The sequence below is a fragment of the Helicoverpa zea genome, chromosome 3 (genome assembly GCF_022581195.2).
Source record: "Helicoverpa zea isolate HzStark_Cry1AcR chromosome 3, ilHelZeax1.1, whole genome shotgun sequence".
Lineage (NCBI taxonomy): Eukaryota > Metazoa > Arthropoda > Insecta > Lepidoptera > Noctuidae > Helicoverpa > Helicoverpa zea.
This window is the reverse complement of record NC_061454.1, coordinates 12,362,614-12,381,124: the sequence shown is the minus strand read 5'-3', so window position 1 is coordinate 12,381,124 and position 18,511 is coordinate 12,362,614. Positions and strand designations below refer to the sequence as shown.

The window sequence follows — 18,511 nt, the reverse complement described above, 5'->3', positions numbered from 1 at the left end:
TTGTATTGTGCGTTGACAAAATGTAGTGGAATCCATATTTTGAGGACACAACGCTTTCCCAAATATGCAAAACAATTTGAATTAATTAAAATGGTGTGTTTGTGACGGAGTGGCTTGAAATAATATTTGTAGAGGTATAACTATGCGTTTTAGTACTGTGTACTTATTTTTGAGTAACAACGCAGGCGACAAGTGACTTAGTTCCGCCGAAACTAAACATTTTAGCTCACTTTCTTTATAAAAAGTAGATTTAACTTGAACAATTTTAAATGGTAGAAAGTGTGGTAATTGCTACCAACTAGAACAAAACAAAAATAAAACGAGCCATTCATCAAAATAGTATGTTTGTTTGTATCTCGTTATGGTTGTGACAGGCAGGTACCACAACTTGATACTTGTCATTATGTTAATAATGTATGTAGGTGTCTGAACTACTTATAAACTGTTTAAGGTCAAAGTCAAAATAACACTAAATAAAAATAACATTGCTGTTCTAAATATCTTACCATAACTTGACACATAAAAAGCAATATTATTTGCATCAACGTTGCAATATTGCAGCTTAAGCGCTCAAGAACGTGTATCCAAAAGCTATATTTAAACTTTGGCGTTAAGCTCTGTATAGTATGAATGCCATTCCTAGGCAAACGTGTTCAAAAAATATTTAATTTACGACTTTATTACCATATGCGTAAAGTAAAAATTGTAATGACAAATTAACGGTCACGATTGCCCAGATTGGTCAGCAAATGCCAGCTTCGACAAGGCTAGCCACCGCTCTCACGGAAATAGCAATTATAAAATGCTACAGTAAAGCTGTTAAGTCAGACATATTGTGAAAGGGCCAACTCTGGCAATCTCGCCGTATGTCGTAGCAGAAGGTTAGGACACTCTATTGTTAGAGAACATGGGTTATTTTCCGTTTCATTATGTCCTGTTGATTATGTTTGAAATACTTTAAATATTACTTTAATTAGTTCTTTGTTGTGTTTCTTTTCGTAATTGATGTAAAGGTCGATATGCCTTATGCAGGGCAAAATATTTCAAAATATACAGGTTAACATTTTATAATTGTAATTAAGTTATTTTTATTTATATTAATCAGACTTTTGAGGAATAACAAAATCTAGTCGTTTTGAAATCTCGCTTGTTAAGAAATAGAGCAGCTACATGATTAATAAAAATAATTGAAGATTGAAAAGGTCTTCAAGTGACATTATTATAATAGCAAATGTAATAAAAAATATATTACACTGTCAAGCATTTTTCTGTGTGATCTTTGTCCATTACTTTTTCTATTTCATATCAAGGACAAGAGTCACTTGTATAAAAGTAGCAAATATCACAAGTTGTTGGCGCCTACATTATTTTACTATCCACTTACTGTATGAAACTAGATTTTATAAAAAAATACATAGGTAGTTACTTTAAAGGTGAAGGCCTGCTGATGAAAAGCATAGATATTAGATTTCCTCGGAAGAAAATATAATATCGAGAAATATACTTACAAGATAGCTAGACCCACATTCTTTTCATTCTGTAATCAGAAACATAATAACGCATCATAATACCCCGACACCGACAGTATGTAAAGCCTAAAGGAATCTGCAAATGACAACACACAAGACTGTCAACTTTCATCTTATTACCAAGACAAAGAGATTGCATAGCATTTTGCAATTAACGTGAACGTTACCTTTTTCTTGTGCAATCGAGTGTAAGTCGTTACCAAAGCAGCCTTCCGCATAGATATGAAGAGATTTTCCCATAAATTTCAGATAATTATTGAGAGCAGAACAATGCTCGTACTTATTTACATAAGCTAGTTAATTAAGTCATGGGTACCTACATGTCTCTTTAATTTGAAAGCATCGTTGATCTTTGTGGCTTTAAATACGAAGTGCGATCATGCAAGTTACTTTCTATAATTAATATTTAAGGCTTCCTACAGTTTCTTATTCCCGAGCCGAATTTTTGTATTGTTTTAGTGAATTTCAATTTGTGCACACATAAATACGAATGTGGGAAGTAAGTACCTACTGTATGTATACTGTCAAATAGGTATTTCCATTAAGTTACACCTCTGTTTAGCCCTTCAAAAACACTTTTGCAATTATGATGGAAGTCTATGTAAATTGCTTAAAATTATAATTTGTAACTTCGCCTTGCTAATATTTAAGCAATTTACGTTTCTTGCTAATAGAGCCCCGTTAGTGTTGCAACGTTTATAATTTAAATTGTTTGCCATAGGTATAACTATGCATGGAAATGTTCTTGCGTCAGCTTTTTAATTAAACATGACTATGTTGTAGATATTTTTTGAATATCTCTGTCTTGAAAGTTACGTAAGAATATAAGCAACCTTCAAACACGGAAAGTGCAAAAGTCCAGCCATCGATATTGCATTTATATGTTATGCTGAATATAGAATTTTATTCCTTCAAGACCCGTACAAGACAACGAAAATGCATACTCGTACCTATGTTACAAAGCTCTACGCGAAAGTTTCAGCTTCAAAGTTGCTGTTCCCAAAAATACATTTCCATGTATTCTAAATACAGGTTTCCAACTTTATACACAGAAAAATATTTTCAAAGGCATTTCTAGGTAATCTAGGCTATTTTTTGGAGCTCATGGGAATAGCTTACCAGACTTTTTAATCAGCACTGTGTCCTTGTGAAGGTCGCCGAAAATAATAACTGTAATGTCACACAGTGGTTTGATTTATGTAGACGGTCGTTAACATGTTGGTAATGGACATTACCTATTGTTTTGTTTTAATACTCCTCCAAGCGTATGTAATCTAGTCATGTATATCAAATGTGCATTTTTTTGTAGCATATCTGTAATTAAATAAGACTGCTGTCGCCTCTCTAAGTAATAATGATTTCTAGATAAATCAATGTACTCACTTCCTTTATGTCTGATTAAATAACTGTTCTGTCAGTACAACAACATAATTATTTGGACTGGTTTATAAAGATCGGACACCTGCATATAATATTAGATATTAATTATGGACACAATTAGCATTGAGATCACTGAAGTATCATGTTTCGTGTACTAGATACATTAATTATGATAATACTTGCTTAGAATTTACATTGCAAATATTTACCTTTAGCGAAATCTGCGTTAATCCTGTTCTTTTTTATAAAATTTTGGTTCGTTAAGGTCAAAAGAGTATCTTGACAAACCTCTCATCTTGCTCTTTCCAGTTTCGAAGAAAAGCTCGTTACCTGATAAAATGATGTTTTTCTTACAAGATGATTCTCTGTATAAGTAGTCCCTTACTTCCTAGAATCTTTATAAAAGAAATTGTACCCCTTTTTCATATAAATCACTTATAGTATTAACGTGGGTTGAACGCAGAGGCGGACTCAAGACAAGTTATAAATTAAAAAAAACTTTTATATTCTAAAATAATTCTTCGAACAAGAGTTGTTATTACAAGTTCAAAGAAAATACTTGAACAACGTTGTGGGTGTCAATAAGTAGTACAGAACATCAACAGCTAGCAATAACATGTATTATTTAAATTAATAACCGTATTATTATCATAACGGCGTTTGCCGCGGCTCTTATCGACGCCATCTTTTTTAAATGGCGAACAAGTGACATTATGAATTATGTCTAGATTATTTCTCAATAAACTCGTAATCCTTGGTTTTGGGAAGTACGCGACATTTTCGCGAATTTGAGAAAACGAATCAAACAAATCTCTTATTGGATATGTTTTTGATACCTACAAGAAAATGCTGTCTCATAAGATAAGACCAACAGCCAGCCCTTTCGAAAATAAGATAAAACAATAATAGGCTACCTATATTTACTCATAGAGGCGACCTTTTCATCATCATGTTTTAACCTTTCAATTATATTCTGTTACACGCACGGACATCTTACTTTAAACGCGGAAAACTTATTACGTGGGAGAAATTGCCTGAAGTCTGAAGTTACAAGAATTTTCCTGTTCCTCTTTGAGTAGGCACTGACAACGTATTTCATTACGCAGTGGTAATTTTCTTAGAAATATGTATTTTTAGCAGTCAGAACACTTAAATGTTCAACCAAAGCTTTGAAACATGGAGCAAAACTTTTATATATTTTCGCAAAAAAATAAAGTTGAGTGGCCACTGGTAGCACGGATTTCGGTGGAAATGATAGCCTTTTTACCTAAAAACTCTAGAAAAATGTAATTAACAAACTCATCAACAAACTTTGTTTACGTAAAAACAATTTTGTTTTGTACACTTTTTTTCCGGCGATAGTTTAGTGAAGACCCTAACAGATTGCAGTTTATACATCGACTGTTAGAATAATTGCCAATTAGGAGACGGCTTTCTATTAATTGCCAATCGTAAAAACCATTCAGTAATAAAAAATAAAAATCCAAAGCCAAGGCTTATACGACCTGCATTTCGGATTTCAAATTCTAAAAGAAGAATAAAATTTTGAATTTTAAAAATAGAATAGGGTATAGAACATTGAAAAGGCTGCAATGTTTGATACGGCTCTTTTCGCAGCATTGAAAAGGCATAGAAGTATAGAGGCCGTATCATTGAATACAGGCATTTTTAAAAGGACGAAGAATGCTTCAAAAAATGTTATTGATGATACGGCGAGCGCTGAATCTTCTTGCTCATTTACTTACAAACCGTTTTAAAGTCATGCAACCTTCATAGAATAATTTTAAAGCTTTTGACTTGAGCTTACGTGCCTTATCTCATAGTATGCATGCTCAAAGCTACATTCATTACACTAAGTCCATCTTCTGACTAAAGAACACCACATTTACATTGAAACAAAAAGAAATTCCTTGCGTCATTGTTTGGAGTGAGCTCACTCGGACTTTATGTGAAGGGGCTACTTCTTATTGTCGAAATAATACAGTGAATGTAAGATGCAACAGTTAATGATTTGTTAACAAGTAAGTAGGTATATACAAATAACATGTAGGTACATTTAGAACCAAAATGCTACATTTTCACGTATACCAATGATGCAATTTTTTACCGAGTTAAAAAAGGAGGTTTTCAGTTTGATGTGTTTGTACAGATATGTGCTTATGCACGATTTTCTCACTGCTTTTATCTTTATTTCCCTAAGACACAACTAGAACTATATCTATCATCCCATAAATTGCATTGACATTTTACATATACAGTTCTTTTCATGCAACTCCCAGCGGCACGCCTTTAGCCAGCCTTATTTAACTTTCAATTGATACTGAGGCAACATTCCTGCAAACGAACACCGCCTCCCAAGGCTCCCTTCACACGGGTCTCAAGGCCGACCATTGTCCTAATGATCACCTATCTCGAGATCTGCTCGACTTTGCACGATGCTGTGGTAATTTTTAACAGGTCATTTGTTACTAAAGCGATTTGCCTGCACGATTTGGTTACGGCATTTATTGAAATTATTGGCAAATTAAGGTTTGGTTTGTATTTCGAGTTTACTTTTCATACTGATAAAAATAATGTACCTAAGGTTAACTAGAGAAGGTGTCACAAACCAATTAACAGAATTGTAAAATGAGAGCAGATGAAGAAAAAAGAACGTCCAAAAACCTAGAAGCTTATGAACGTAGGAAAAGTTCAATTCTAGAAAGGTCTTATTACAAAAGTTTCAGCAGTCCTCATTCTTTCAATACCTTCTATTAGTCTATGAAAAACAATACGATACCATTATGCCAATCACTTGAACAAACGCAGATGTCATACGTTTATTTCACAATAGGTAATACTGACAACATGAATGCAGTATTACCAACAATGGCTTAATATAGGTAAAATATGAGGAACGGTAATAAGATTATGGCTCTATCAAGAGATTTAAGGCCGACCAAATGAAAAAAATTTAAGCAATGGTCGTAGAAGCTAATAGGACAATCAAGAGAAACAAAGAAGCTTTGTATGGCTTGATTATGTTTATAAAATAGCAAATAATAAATCATAAGCTAAACCCTATGATTAGTCTTGTCCAATTTAATTTCAACATTAAGCGTGTTTATAATAAATCATTCGTTCCCTAACAAATCCTCTTAAACAAGCCACATCGTTAGGGATACATTTAATTTTGATCTGAAATTCTAATATAAAGGTAAACATTTGACCTTTACCGCTATCAGTATGACGTCTTCAATTTGAATTTATTAAAAAAGTGGCCCATCTTCCTACTTACTGGTCCGTCTCAAAAATAAACAAATCGCAACTCACGGACCGTGATCATTACTCAAAAAGTTACGACGAACATTTCTCTACGGTATTCATCTCCGCTTTTGTACGACACCGCTATTGTTTTCACTCTACACTCCGCGCAATAGTAGTGGTGCAAATTATTCGCCTCGTACTAGCTGGAACGAGGTGGCATTTTAAATAAAGAACTCCGTAAGGGCTGCGACGACTGCGCATGCGTTAACTGGAGCAACCCTCACGTTTCCAATATGGCGCCGACCGCCAGAAGTTAAGCACGCGTTTGCTATTTACATTACATTCCTATAAGATATTTTGTCTATGACTTAAAATAACAATTCTATTTACTTTAAATCACAGTTCGATATATTTTTAAATCAAAAATGTTTTGGTGATAATTTACAATAGTGTTTTTGGTGACGCAGTGCGATCAGATGTGTTTGATCACGTTGGAAGTGTAGTAGATCGTTTATCGTAGTTCTCCGCTGTTGTATCGTGCCAATGCGTTAATTAATTTAGCCAATTTCCTTACATCTTAATTAGCTTTCAAGTTAAATGAACTCATAATTTCACCGTTTTAAAAATTTTGTGTAAATTGAGATTAAAATCAAGTGTTCATCACGTGGACCTAAAATTAAAAATAGAACATAATTTCAAAATAAGATTCTAAAATTAATTGAAAAAGAAAACACATTTCCCGCGCTCGAAACTCGCGTGTTCTAAAACGTTCTAAATTCAAATAATTCGCGGGTTTTTCTCGAAGTAACCAACAACAGTCAAGCTGCGTCGCTCGAAGGTTTCGCCCGCGGCTTTGCTGCTGGGTACAAGGCCAGTCTCTGGGCTGGTCGAGCCTGTCAGGAGCCCTGAGGAACCAGCGTTGGACGTCGCCCAAGATAAAGCTTACTGGGGTAGCGTCGCTACTGCCATGACGAGTAATTTATATTTTTGAACTTAGAATTGTAGATGAAAAGTCAAAAGTCCGTGAGATTATGGTGGCTAGATTGAACTTATGGCCTCTTTTTCATCCATGCGTGAAGTAAACCCAATTAACGACTGCATATTGCAGATATACTTTACTACGATGACCTAAATTCAGAAAACTTCACATCATTCATCATTCAGTGCCCCTTTATACCACAGACAACCTTTGACATTTTCCAGTTTACAACCAAACAGGATGCGTATATCGAACGTGTATTTTTGGCACGCCAACATGTTAGAGAGTCCATTAAAACTGCCATCCGTCAATTACAGTTTGTTTGGAGTTCCACCCAACTTGGTCATTATGGATTTTCAAATCATATCAACTGTATAAGTTTGCTCAGCACACACCAAGGAAAAGAATATTTTTCTAAAATGCTCATTTTATTTCCATGTAGCCATTAAAAGGAAATTGCATTTTATTCCACTTACCATGTGCATTTATTAGTTTTTATGTGATTCCGGGCTGTAGCGGCATTGAGTCATACAGTCATACGTTCCCTAGCAACTGCAGTGGTAACTTATTGCTTTGCGAACACATCCTCTTTCGTGGGGTTGTTCAACTTCTGAACGCATCCGAATAGGGGAATGTTTGAAATTGGAATTTGATGCGTCTGTGAAAAAAAAATCATGGCATGGAACGTTTTTGTTGTGTGTGTAAGCTAATTTGTTAACATATACACATTTATTAACTTAAAAGATCTTAAAGTTCGTCACTACTGCGGTTATAGTCTTGTTGATGAAATAGAGCGGGCAAACTATTTTAAGCCAAGTGGTTACTTTGCTTATGGTTTATTTCTCAAGAGACTAAACGATTAACTTTACCACTAATCAAAAGCGCGAACCGCTAAATTCGTAATCTAATTAAGTGTTCAACCAACAAATTAGAGCACAAACTAATGACGTAAGCATAGAAATGAAATGCTTCTACATCTTAAATACCTTCACTTATTTTTCCAATATCAAAATGATTTCATAAATTGATTGAAAATCTCGGAAAAGTCAAAAAAAAGTTCTAAATGTTCCCTCTAAAATGGGAACCACAAGCAATTTAACTTATTACGAGCACCAGAACAACATCATTTACATAAAACATAATCCATTAAAATTCTTTTGTATTTAATAATCAACGGCCCTAATATAACACGTGCCTAAAAGGGTCACCGGTTACTAAGGGGAAAATACAAAAAGGGTTAGGAAAAATAACAAATTAATAATTCAGTTCCCACGGCCAATTTTCCGGGTTCATAAGTAGGCAAATTAACGGCTGGTAAAGGGCAATCAATTTAGCGTGAATTTGTAACTAGAGCAGATGATACTTAAGAAGGGACATTTAGGTTGTACACGATGAAATAATTGGTACTTAGAAAACTTCTGAAGAACTAAGTAAGAAAGCCCTGGAAAAGGGCTTTTTGTAACATGGTCCCAATAGTGTTCCTGAGAACATAATGTCAAAGATTTAGTTTCTACCATGATAGGTTCAAACCAAAGACTATGACACTTTATGATATAAACTAACTTAATATTTGAATAGATTATAAAAGCTTTATTAAGTTAACTGCGGTTAAAATTCTGAAATATAATTTCCGTTTTCGTGTTAACGTTTAAAGCTATAACTATGTTACATTGTTAGTGACTGTTAGCATACTTTTAAACCGGATATTGGCTCTCAAAACTGCTAACAGTATGTGCTGGTACTCGAGCTGTTCCCTTTACGTCAAATGTCAAGGTTTCCCGCGCATTTACGTCATTTTCTCCGCCATTTTCTTTGACCATTTGACGCCTTTAATGAAATGCGTATTTCATTTGCACTTGGTTTTATTTTATGACTGTAGTAGGACAAATTAATTCATAAAAGTATAATTAATCGCTGCAGTGACCCACATCTGAACCTAAACGTAGGTTTAAAACCATTTATTTTCATCGTAGTTAACTTGGTCAACCGGTCCATCGTGCTAGTTGATAATTCAGTCTTTCAGAAAAGACCCCATATAGATAGTACACAAATATTTGTCGTCTCATCAAATTATATTAATCTTCAAAATGTGACTAATTAAAATACGGCCTCTTTCTGTGAAATATTTTTATTTCAAGTAACAGTACTTCAACATTGTTCACGACAATTTGCAAAGTTTCAGTCTCCAGTGAAAATATAACGACCAATTTATGAGAACAATCTTATTAAAACTGTTTTTACAGTGCTTGTAACTTAATTCCCTTCATCATATTTCTTTACCTTTGACCTTTATTACCTGTAACCTTTTTACTAAAAGTTTCGTTACAATGTTCGTTTATGACATGGGTATATTATTATTAATCATGTTACAACATGGTACCTTTACAAAAAATGTTTGGTTACCGACCCTTGTAATTGAAAAGTCATGAAAATATAATAGAGTCGTACATTCGCGAGCAAATAAATCCGGGTCGGTCAATAAAAAGTGAGCTCTTAATCCAATCCCGTACCTGTTGTGTTAGGTTTACCTCTGAGTGGATTTTCAAAGAATTTGACGTAGGTAGGTAAGTACAGCTAAAATAGAGCTTGATTAAGGACAGTTCATATTAGAAGTTTTGGATGGTGGCTGACTCGGTTTTTTTGCACGATCTTGCATTGATTGGCTCTTTAATCTACTGCTACTTTATTTTTATACTTTTTAGTCCAACATGGACTTCTTTGTTTTTGCGCCAAACAAGTGGCCACTAACAAAAACTTTAAATACAGTTAACTCCCAGTTAAGTAACAAATAACCGGTTAATAGGCTCCGGAGTTACCAGTTCCAGATTGCAGTTAAGTTAACGCTTAGAGTCGCAATTAACTTTTAGTTAGCATCAATCAATGTTACCGCTGCAACTTACGATTAACTTTATCAGTTTACTATCGCGTATCTCTAAGCTAAGTAAAGGTTAATAATAGTTTAGCTTAATTAATATTGGTTAGGAAATTGCTTAATTATCGGCGCGAGGGAAAAGGTTAATAGTTTGTAATTAGTTCAATAGATTCAAAGTAAATGTTACACAAAATTGAAAGCATTTGATCCTAATATAAATGAAATACATAATCTAGTGTAAGTTGTTCTAAAGATTTCCTTCTTCAAAATTCTCCTTTTCTAATAAGATCTTAAAATATATAAAGCTAAACTAAAAAAGTGTACTCAGCAGCTTCGGAAAAAATCACTTCCGATCCTTACAACATAATATGTTATGTCACATAACAATACACTATTAAACTACTGGGAAGGTAAAATATGTATAACAATACCTATGACAGGTACACCTTTAATATTATTCATTCAAATGAAGGCGAAAGCCAGTAAGTCTGATAACCAGTATGTCAGTAACCAGGTTGCCCGGGTAACTAGGTTGGCTCCTTGTAAAACACTGGTACTCAGCTACATCAGGTTAGACCGGAAGCCGTCCCCAACATAGTTGGGAAAAGGATAGACGGGTGATGATTCAAATGAAGGTGAAAGTCAAACACCGAATCCGTATAAGTATGTAGATACATACATACACGTCAGGCAATAATTGCTCAGTTGAAACAAATAAAGCAATGACACACGTCGTTAGTAGCGCAGTGGGGCGAAACTAACAATTTTAAATCTCTATTGTTTTGCTACGCTATACGCGGTTACGTAGGTTTAAAGTGTATCAAAAGTGAAGCAAAAAATCCAGTGTGGGAATATAAGTTGAAATCTGTGATAGTTATGTAGGATTTCCGTTATTGTAAGTAAGTAGGCGGGACTAGAGTTGGTTAAGTGACAATTGAGGCTGGCATAGGTGTCAATTTATGTTTGCGTAAATATTTTGCAGACCTTAGTATTCAGAAGTGTCACCTTTGTGAGCTTTTATTCATGATAGTAAATATTTCCAACGCCTTTAGAGATGGAAATGCAAAACAACAAAAAATGCATTTTTCTAAATCGCTGCATAAACCAACCATTGTCTCCATAGCCAACAATTTGCACATACATATTTTATTTCACAAACATTCTCCAAATAATTTATGAGGCTACATAAAACTCGAAGCTTCCAAAAGATTTCGCCATTTTATTTTTCATCATTGGGAATTTATCGTTAAGCCGTGTTGCAGTGCGATCCTAGATATTGCTTCGGGCCTGAGAAGTAATTACGTCAGTAAGTTTGTGAGGTGTGCTAATGGCCTGTACCTGATAGAAACCAAAATGTTCTGCGGTAAAAGTCAATACCAGTTCTCTGGAGCTTTGCGATTGTGAAAAGCAGTTGACATTTTCGTAAAATCAAGCTTTCAGACTTGTTTTTGTTGTTGTCGTGTACTACAGCCTCGGAGCCTTTGGGAACTATTCATCATGTTAAGTCTCCCATGTTGAAGTTGCAACAAAACATTTCCAAGTTTTCTTTCATATTTTATATTGTTGACTTATTTTCACTAGAAACAAAGAACAACATTAATAAATAAATTCCACAATATTGCAGCTGTACACAAACCAAATTAAACTCCTAACTCCAATCAGTAACGTAAACTGCGTCAAGTTACTGTTTACAACTTACAACAGTTTACAGAATGTGCTCAGCATTCTCACGGTTAGTTTTTATTGGGTGTAACACGCACAAGTAAATCACAGCTGCGATCGTTGCGTAACCAACCCTTAAACGCGAGCGGCTCGTAAAGACCATGCGAAAATTATACGAAAATATTACGAGGAAAAACTCTTCTGAAATTGGAACAGGCTGGCGTTTCTTTTGTTTTATTTGAGAATTTATTGACACAGTGAAATGTGTAGGCCTGTGGCGTGTTGCCAACTTGAATATGCGAAATGTGGACCAATTTTTCAATCACTTTACACCGGTAACCTGTTTTTCCGCTTTACTTAAAACAAAGTAGAGGACTGCATAATTTTTACATTAGTAAACTTATTTAAAATAACCTTGGTGTATTTTGTAATACCTATAATTATTCCGATATCAGCAGTTATATGGTGCGTATATCCATATTTCACAGTCATTGCGCGGTTATGGGCCATTTTTGAGATGATATGCACATTTTCATCGAGCCACCGATAAAGGGGCATTACTTAACTGGGTTATGTTACGTAAAGCGAGCGCTCGCGGGTTGATTAAACAAATTATTGTAAGATTTGTTGTGGGAGGTGTAATGAAGCATATTTGTGCACCTTTAATGGGTTTTGTTTTGAGTTTATTTAGTTCAATGGAACATACTTAATTGAAAAACAGTAGCTAAATAATATTTGGTTGTAAAAACGGTATCTTAAAAATAGCTTAAGAAAAATAATAAAGCGCTCGTAATAATCATTGTTGACTTTGCAAGTTATTTATGGTAATTTAACACCGTTTTATTTTGCTAAAAATACATGAAACAAATATCAACAATAACCGCTTACATACTTATAAGGCCCAGATTTTTTTATAGGCGCAATAAAGGTCACATCAGATGCGACACTAAGCTTTCGAAATTACGTTTAGATCCCTCAGGATTATGCTCGATATGAAAATAATCCTGCCAGATTGTTTACTTTGTAAGGTTGCAGACTTATTTTATATCTGAGCTATGAATTTGTTTAGAAAATATTTATTTCTAAGATTATTGCGTATATGATTGGGTTACTCAAAGAGTAGGTAGTGATACCTGTCAGGATTATAGCTAACAATAATCCTCACCCAGAGAAAAACCATTGCCTACATTGTCTAAAAAAAGAATATACAATTTCTTTTGGACAGCAATACGTATAAGCTTCAAGCATCACTAAAATGACACGTTTGTCATCATTTGCGGTGAAATAGGTTCGGTAGGTACGCGACTAGTCATTTGATAGGTACATGCCATCCTGTCCTCGTTTACCATCATTAATCTTTTCGCGTAACACGGTTTTTGCGACGAGGTAAAAAATCACCCTTCACCCGTACATACATCTTCGCAATCTGTCTTTTCGGCTACTATTGGACCTTTTCAATTTAAATTCTATTTCAACTGATCTCATAAAAAAGGAGGCCATCAATTTCAGCTCCATGTACTTGATGTTTGATGTTGGTTTTTATTGAAAACTGAACAAAAAATGTACGCTACTATTATACCTCAATTTGAATTCTATTTTGCCGGCACAGCTGGTCAGTCAAAGCGTAGCAACAACAGCAATTTGACAATTGTTATAAGTCACAAAAAATCAAATACAGTGCAATTTCTCTTCGTATACAATTGAACTCCATTCGTATAAAATTACCTGACGGAATAAGTTAACTGGTACTTCTCATAGGTGGTGAGATGGGGCATAAAAGTTTCAGAACGTTGCAACCTACATTCGTATGAAAATTCGCTTGGGTTTGAGCTGTCATAACGCTACATTTTCATTTTCCCATGTTGGCGAAAATCGCGTGTTTATCCGAATACAACTTCAGAATGGGTTTTCAGATACAACTAGTATTTTCTGTTTCATTCTGTGTATTGAAACCAGCTGACTGTGAATCTGTGAATAGTATTTGCAGTTTTGGCGGGCGAATCCAACATGGCGGATTTAATGGAATGGCCTTTTCATTGTGATGAGGGTTATAAATTGTTTTGAGTTGAGTTCAGTCTGCGTTTTTATTTGCATTGTAAATTTATGCAGTTAATTTATTTTGTACGATGAAATTGTAAAATCTCTATTGCTATTCAAAATGTTTATTATGAAGTTGAATGTAGGTACCGTACGCCTAATTCAAATTATCCTATAATTAAAATTGAACTTTTATACTGTTGGTCGACGGACTAAATGTTGATTCTCTACTTTACCCATCTAATGTGTATTATCCACGAAGTTTATTTCCATATGCCACATTTCCATGCCCTTTTACATTTAATTATCTTATTTTCATTTTTTCATCTTTTAATATAATTTTCTTTTGTTTTAGCTACCAGTGGTACCGGCAGCGGTCCTGGTGGGGGTGACACGAGGCGCGGCGGTGACGTCACGCCGCACGCGCAACCCCAGAGGCGACTTATCAAAGTGGACTTTGATAATCTAGAGGTAAGGTCCAATTTCCTGTAATTTAGTTTATTACATCAATCTACATGTCTAGGTGTCTGTCAAATGTTTGGTAGCAGACGTGAAAGTAAATTAGGTTGGTACAGTCGGTGAGTCAAGTGGTAGTTAAAAAAAATATTCAAATGAAAAGTTCCAGCATGTAATCATAGATATCCATTTAGAAGGTATTTCCAAACAATTTAATTTAGAGAAAATACATTTTATCCATACTTAAATGTAAAACAAAGTACATACTTAATATTATATGGCCGTCATAATGTGCCTGTATGTGTACTTAAAACAGGAGCGTGCCCCACCCTGTACTTTCAGAACACAGCACGTGCTTCTGTACTCAGCTCTTGGCACGATGCCACACGGCCGCATAATTTCTGATATCTAGATTATGTTATGACTGCACAGTGGTTTGCCTCGGGGGCTAGATAAAGAAAAAAGACTATTTTTCTATTTTACGGGTGTGAAAATTGAGGAAGAAACTGCAGTATTCAGTTTAATTTTTATTTTTGCGCAAACATAAAATTCACACTTAAAGTTTCAGAATGCCACTGAATTCTGTTTGATATTTTAAATAGATATCTTCTAGATCTATTCCAGTTCATTTCATCCAGTTGAATGCATAACTTAATACCTGTCTGACCTGATTTATTTCCGTATTGTTAAATTATTTTAATAGGTCATTTCAAGCCACTATAAATACCAAAGCTCGGATACTCGTATACAATAACCGGATCTCCGATTGTAATGTATTTCAAACGATACAAACAACCTCTATTCTAATAAGCATGAAATTGAGGCAGATATTTTCGTATTTTTTGCAAAAATCACTGACAACTGGTCAATGACATGACATTTGTAAAAAATAAATGAGAAACGTAACTGGATCTATTTTCTGCAGAGTAGTCGTTGATAGAATTTCGTATATTTTTAGTGTTCTTATGTATATAAAAAAATAAATAAAAGTTTTGTAAAGTGGATCTAGTCTGTTTGTCTATACAATACTAGACACAAATCTACCAAACAAAACATCTCTTGAGAAAAGGTGAAGTCTAAGTTTTGAATTTAATCATGCCTATAGGAACATATCAAATAAAGTAGGTACTTGTTACAGACGATGCGACTAAGTAGGCAGAACCGCGAGGCACAGCTAATTTATTTATATGAATGACTTGAAAACCGTTGATGCGCGAAATGAGATCTGTCGTATGGTAGTTACAAGTTGACTCAAATAATATGGAAGGCAATTTAATTTCGTGTACACAAATTACGAACGTTACAAGCAACAAATGTTTGTAGAGAAATAATTACATTTTGTACGTTTGTGTTTTCATTTTGTGAAGGCGTTTGTGCGCGAGTGTACTTTGTTAAGTTAATAGGTGATATGTTATGTATTGAGACGTTAATTGTACTTAACAGTAAATTAATGCTTACTGCTTATTTATTAATAATTCGAACTACCTTTCGTAACATAAATACATTAGCAAATAGGTTATTTACGAGTATTATCGTCCCAGTCTTAGGACTCAACCTAACTTTAGTTATATAAAGTCCATTCAAGTTTTGATTATATTTCTGTCTAGATTCAAACAAAGTTTTGCGACCAATGTCAGGATATTACAGTAATAAGTGCCTGTCTGAAATATTTATAACTCTTTGTCACAAACATGTTTTGTGCCAAGTATTTACATCAAGGAACTTTGACCTTCTCAAACGTTGAATAGGTACCTAGAATTGCCTGCGTACTTAATTTTGGCAAAATTAATTTACAGACAAGATTGAATTTTGGTCCTAAATAATATAGGTGGGAAATACAATTATGGACCTCACAGACTTGAGTGCCTGTATCAAAAGAACAAAGAAAATGAAATCAATAAAAAGCGCCGTGAGACTACTTAGGCTGAAATTGTAGAAATTTGGGTCACGCGTGAAACCGTATATTGGCTTTTGAAACCAATAGGCCACGTGATAAAATGGGGAGGAGTCCTTTTACACCTTTAATAGGTCGTCCCTAATCTTTATTCGTTTCATAAATCCGCATACGCTTGACCCCTTATGACATGGGAGAATGAACAATTATTTGATAGATTACCTATAGTAATACATGTCAATTAAAACGTGCAGAGAAAGGATCGTATGTATGAAAAGATATTCCACAGTATCTCAATATTCACCCACTTTCCATCCAGCCATAAGATCCCCACTTAGTTTCTTTTGTGCCTTCACGAACAACGATATCCTATTTCAAGAAAAATGTTCCTTTCGTCCGCATTTCTCGATAACAAGTTGTTCGAACAATGCATGCTTAAGGCTTATGCAAGCCGAAGCTGTTGCAACTTCGATCTTACGACAATAGCCACTTTAACATGTCAACGATCGTGGTGAAGGCATACCTACCTTTTTAACCTTCTTACGGAGGTTGCCTAGAATTACATCAGTTTTTCTTCTATCATTTCTTAACTAGGGATTTTTGGGACAATTTTTTTTATTTTATTTCAATTTAGTTCTAGGATTACGATTTTCGATCTTTCTTTAAATCTACTGCTGTCTGCGTTTAAGCACAGATTCTTAATAGTTGCTATAAATCTCACAGCCAGCGTTAGAAATAGATTTGTTTCTATCAGCCACGGAATCATAATTTTATTTTACCCCATCAAGTATAGAAAGTAAGAAAGCTCAAATCATACGCTATAACATAAAGTACTAGGTTGCTTTCCTTTTCTATGAAACATAGCATCGCACTCATATATCTATTTCTTTGAAAATACTACTCATTATGGTATCCGTCAGAAATAGATATACATCAGAAAGCGCTACTTAGTAATGCAATGATTTTTCTATTTGTTAACTTTTCACTTATTTACATTTATGAATAACTCGCATAAAACGTAATCTTGCCATATTAAATTAGAGATACACCTCTGAAAAAAATATAAAAAGTACAATATTCATTCATAGCATAAAAGTTAATAATCCAAATTGCTAACGTTAATAAATCAAATGATATTTGTTTTACGTCAAACCTAGCTGAAAATCATTTTAGTACTGTAATTTAATTTAGACTCTATCTGAGTATACCTGATATTTGGGTATTTGGGAGCCATAATTTTCCACACTACACTAATTACCAAACTGTTCTAGAAATTGTATCCTTAAACCATGTTGGTACACTTGTGTAAACTAGTCCCACAAGGCTTCTGTGCCCTACTTTGTGAACCCACGGGACTTTCGACCATATTTTGTACCGCGTTAGTACGCTTTTAGCATTAACTGCTTTGAATAGTCTTAAAGTACAGCTTTGAATTTTAGATAAGTTAATCATAAGTTTTGAATGACATTTTATACTTATCGCGTCTGGAGAGCGAAACGCGATCAACGTCTGATTCAATAAGATATCTTAACGAAGGCTTAAGTGTCTATTGAGAAGTGAAGTTTCTCTGTTTTGCTCTGTAGTTTATTCCCAACTAATTTCTTCATAACAATATTAGTCAACAGAGGCAGTGTGTTAACTTACCCTCTTGTAAATGGAAAAGCGGACAGTAAAATAAGTTCTGCGCCTGTAGAAGTAAATACCTACAGGACTGTGGATTCGAGCTCTACAAATTTCTGGAATATTCGTGAAAATAAAAGCCTTTTTGCGCATGAAAGTGACTAGAATGTCCTATTTTAATCAAATCGCCGTCTGATAGCGGAGACAAGTTTGGCAAAGTTCCAATTCATTAGTTTCGCACTCAAATTGGATTTATGTTTGTTCGCGACGCTTTTGTGTTTATGTATGTATATTATGTACAGATTTCATTTACTAAGTAGGATCTAGTGATGAAGTAAATTCAGCCTTTAATGTTGGAACGGAAATTGCAATGCTAAATTAAATCACAAAAATATTTCCGAGCCTTCTCTTGTTACAAGGCATCTAAGTAAACAAATCTTAACACGTGACTTTTGAAAAGGAAAATAGTTATACAAATCCATTACACAACTTTAAGCACTACCCCTTCCATATAAACGAACATAATAAACCCCTATGTCATAAAAGGCTATGGTTTTGTATGTAGAGTGCGTATTACCTGATTAATGCATCCATCTGTGCCCAATAATCAGCTTAACGATGTAGCTCTATTAGTAATCTACTCATAATACCTAAATGTCACAGGTTAAAGCTAACCTACCGCTACATTGTGGCTGACATTTCATTAGCTTTTTTTAGACTGTGGCAGAAATAAAATAGAGAGCACACTTTTTATAAAGAAGTTTTTTTTACACTGTGTGGCAAAGATAAAGGGGTAGCTTATTTTAATACTGTGTGTAGCTTGTGTGGGGCGTGAA

The 18,511-nt window shown here is 34.4% G+C and overlaps 1 protein-coding gene across 5 annotated transcripts in view; it reads left to right on the top strand.

The window, feature by feature from the left end:
* Positions 1-18,511, top strand: part of LOC124646358 (protein spire) — a 165,745-nt gene that overhangs the window by 138,668 nt on the left and 8,566 nt on the right. For all 5 annotated transcript variants that reach the window (XM_047186489.1, XM_047186486.1, XM_047186488.1 and 2 more), the window contains one exon: positions 14,061-14,176. In XM_047186489.1, coding sequence (XP_047042445.1) covers positions 14,061-14,176 — 116 coding nt within the window. The remainder of the gene's footprint in view (positions 1-14,060; positions 14,177-18,511) is intronic.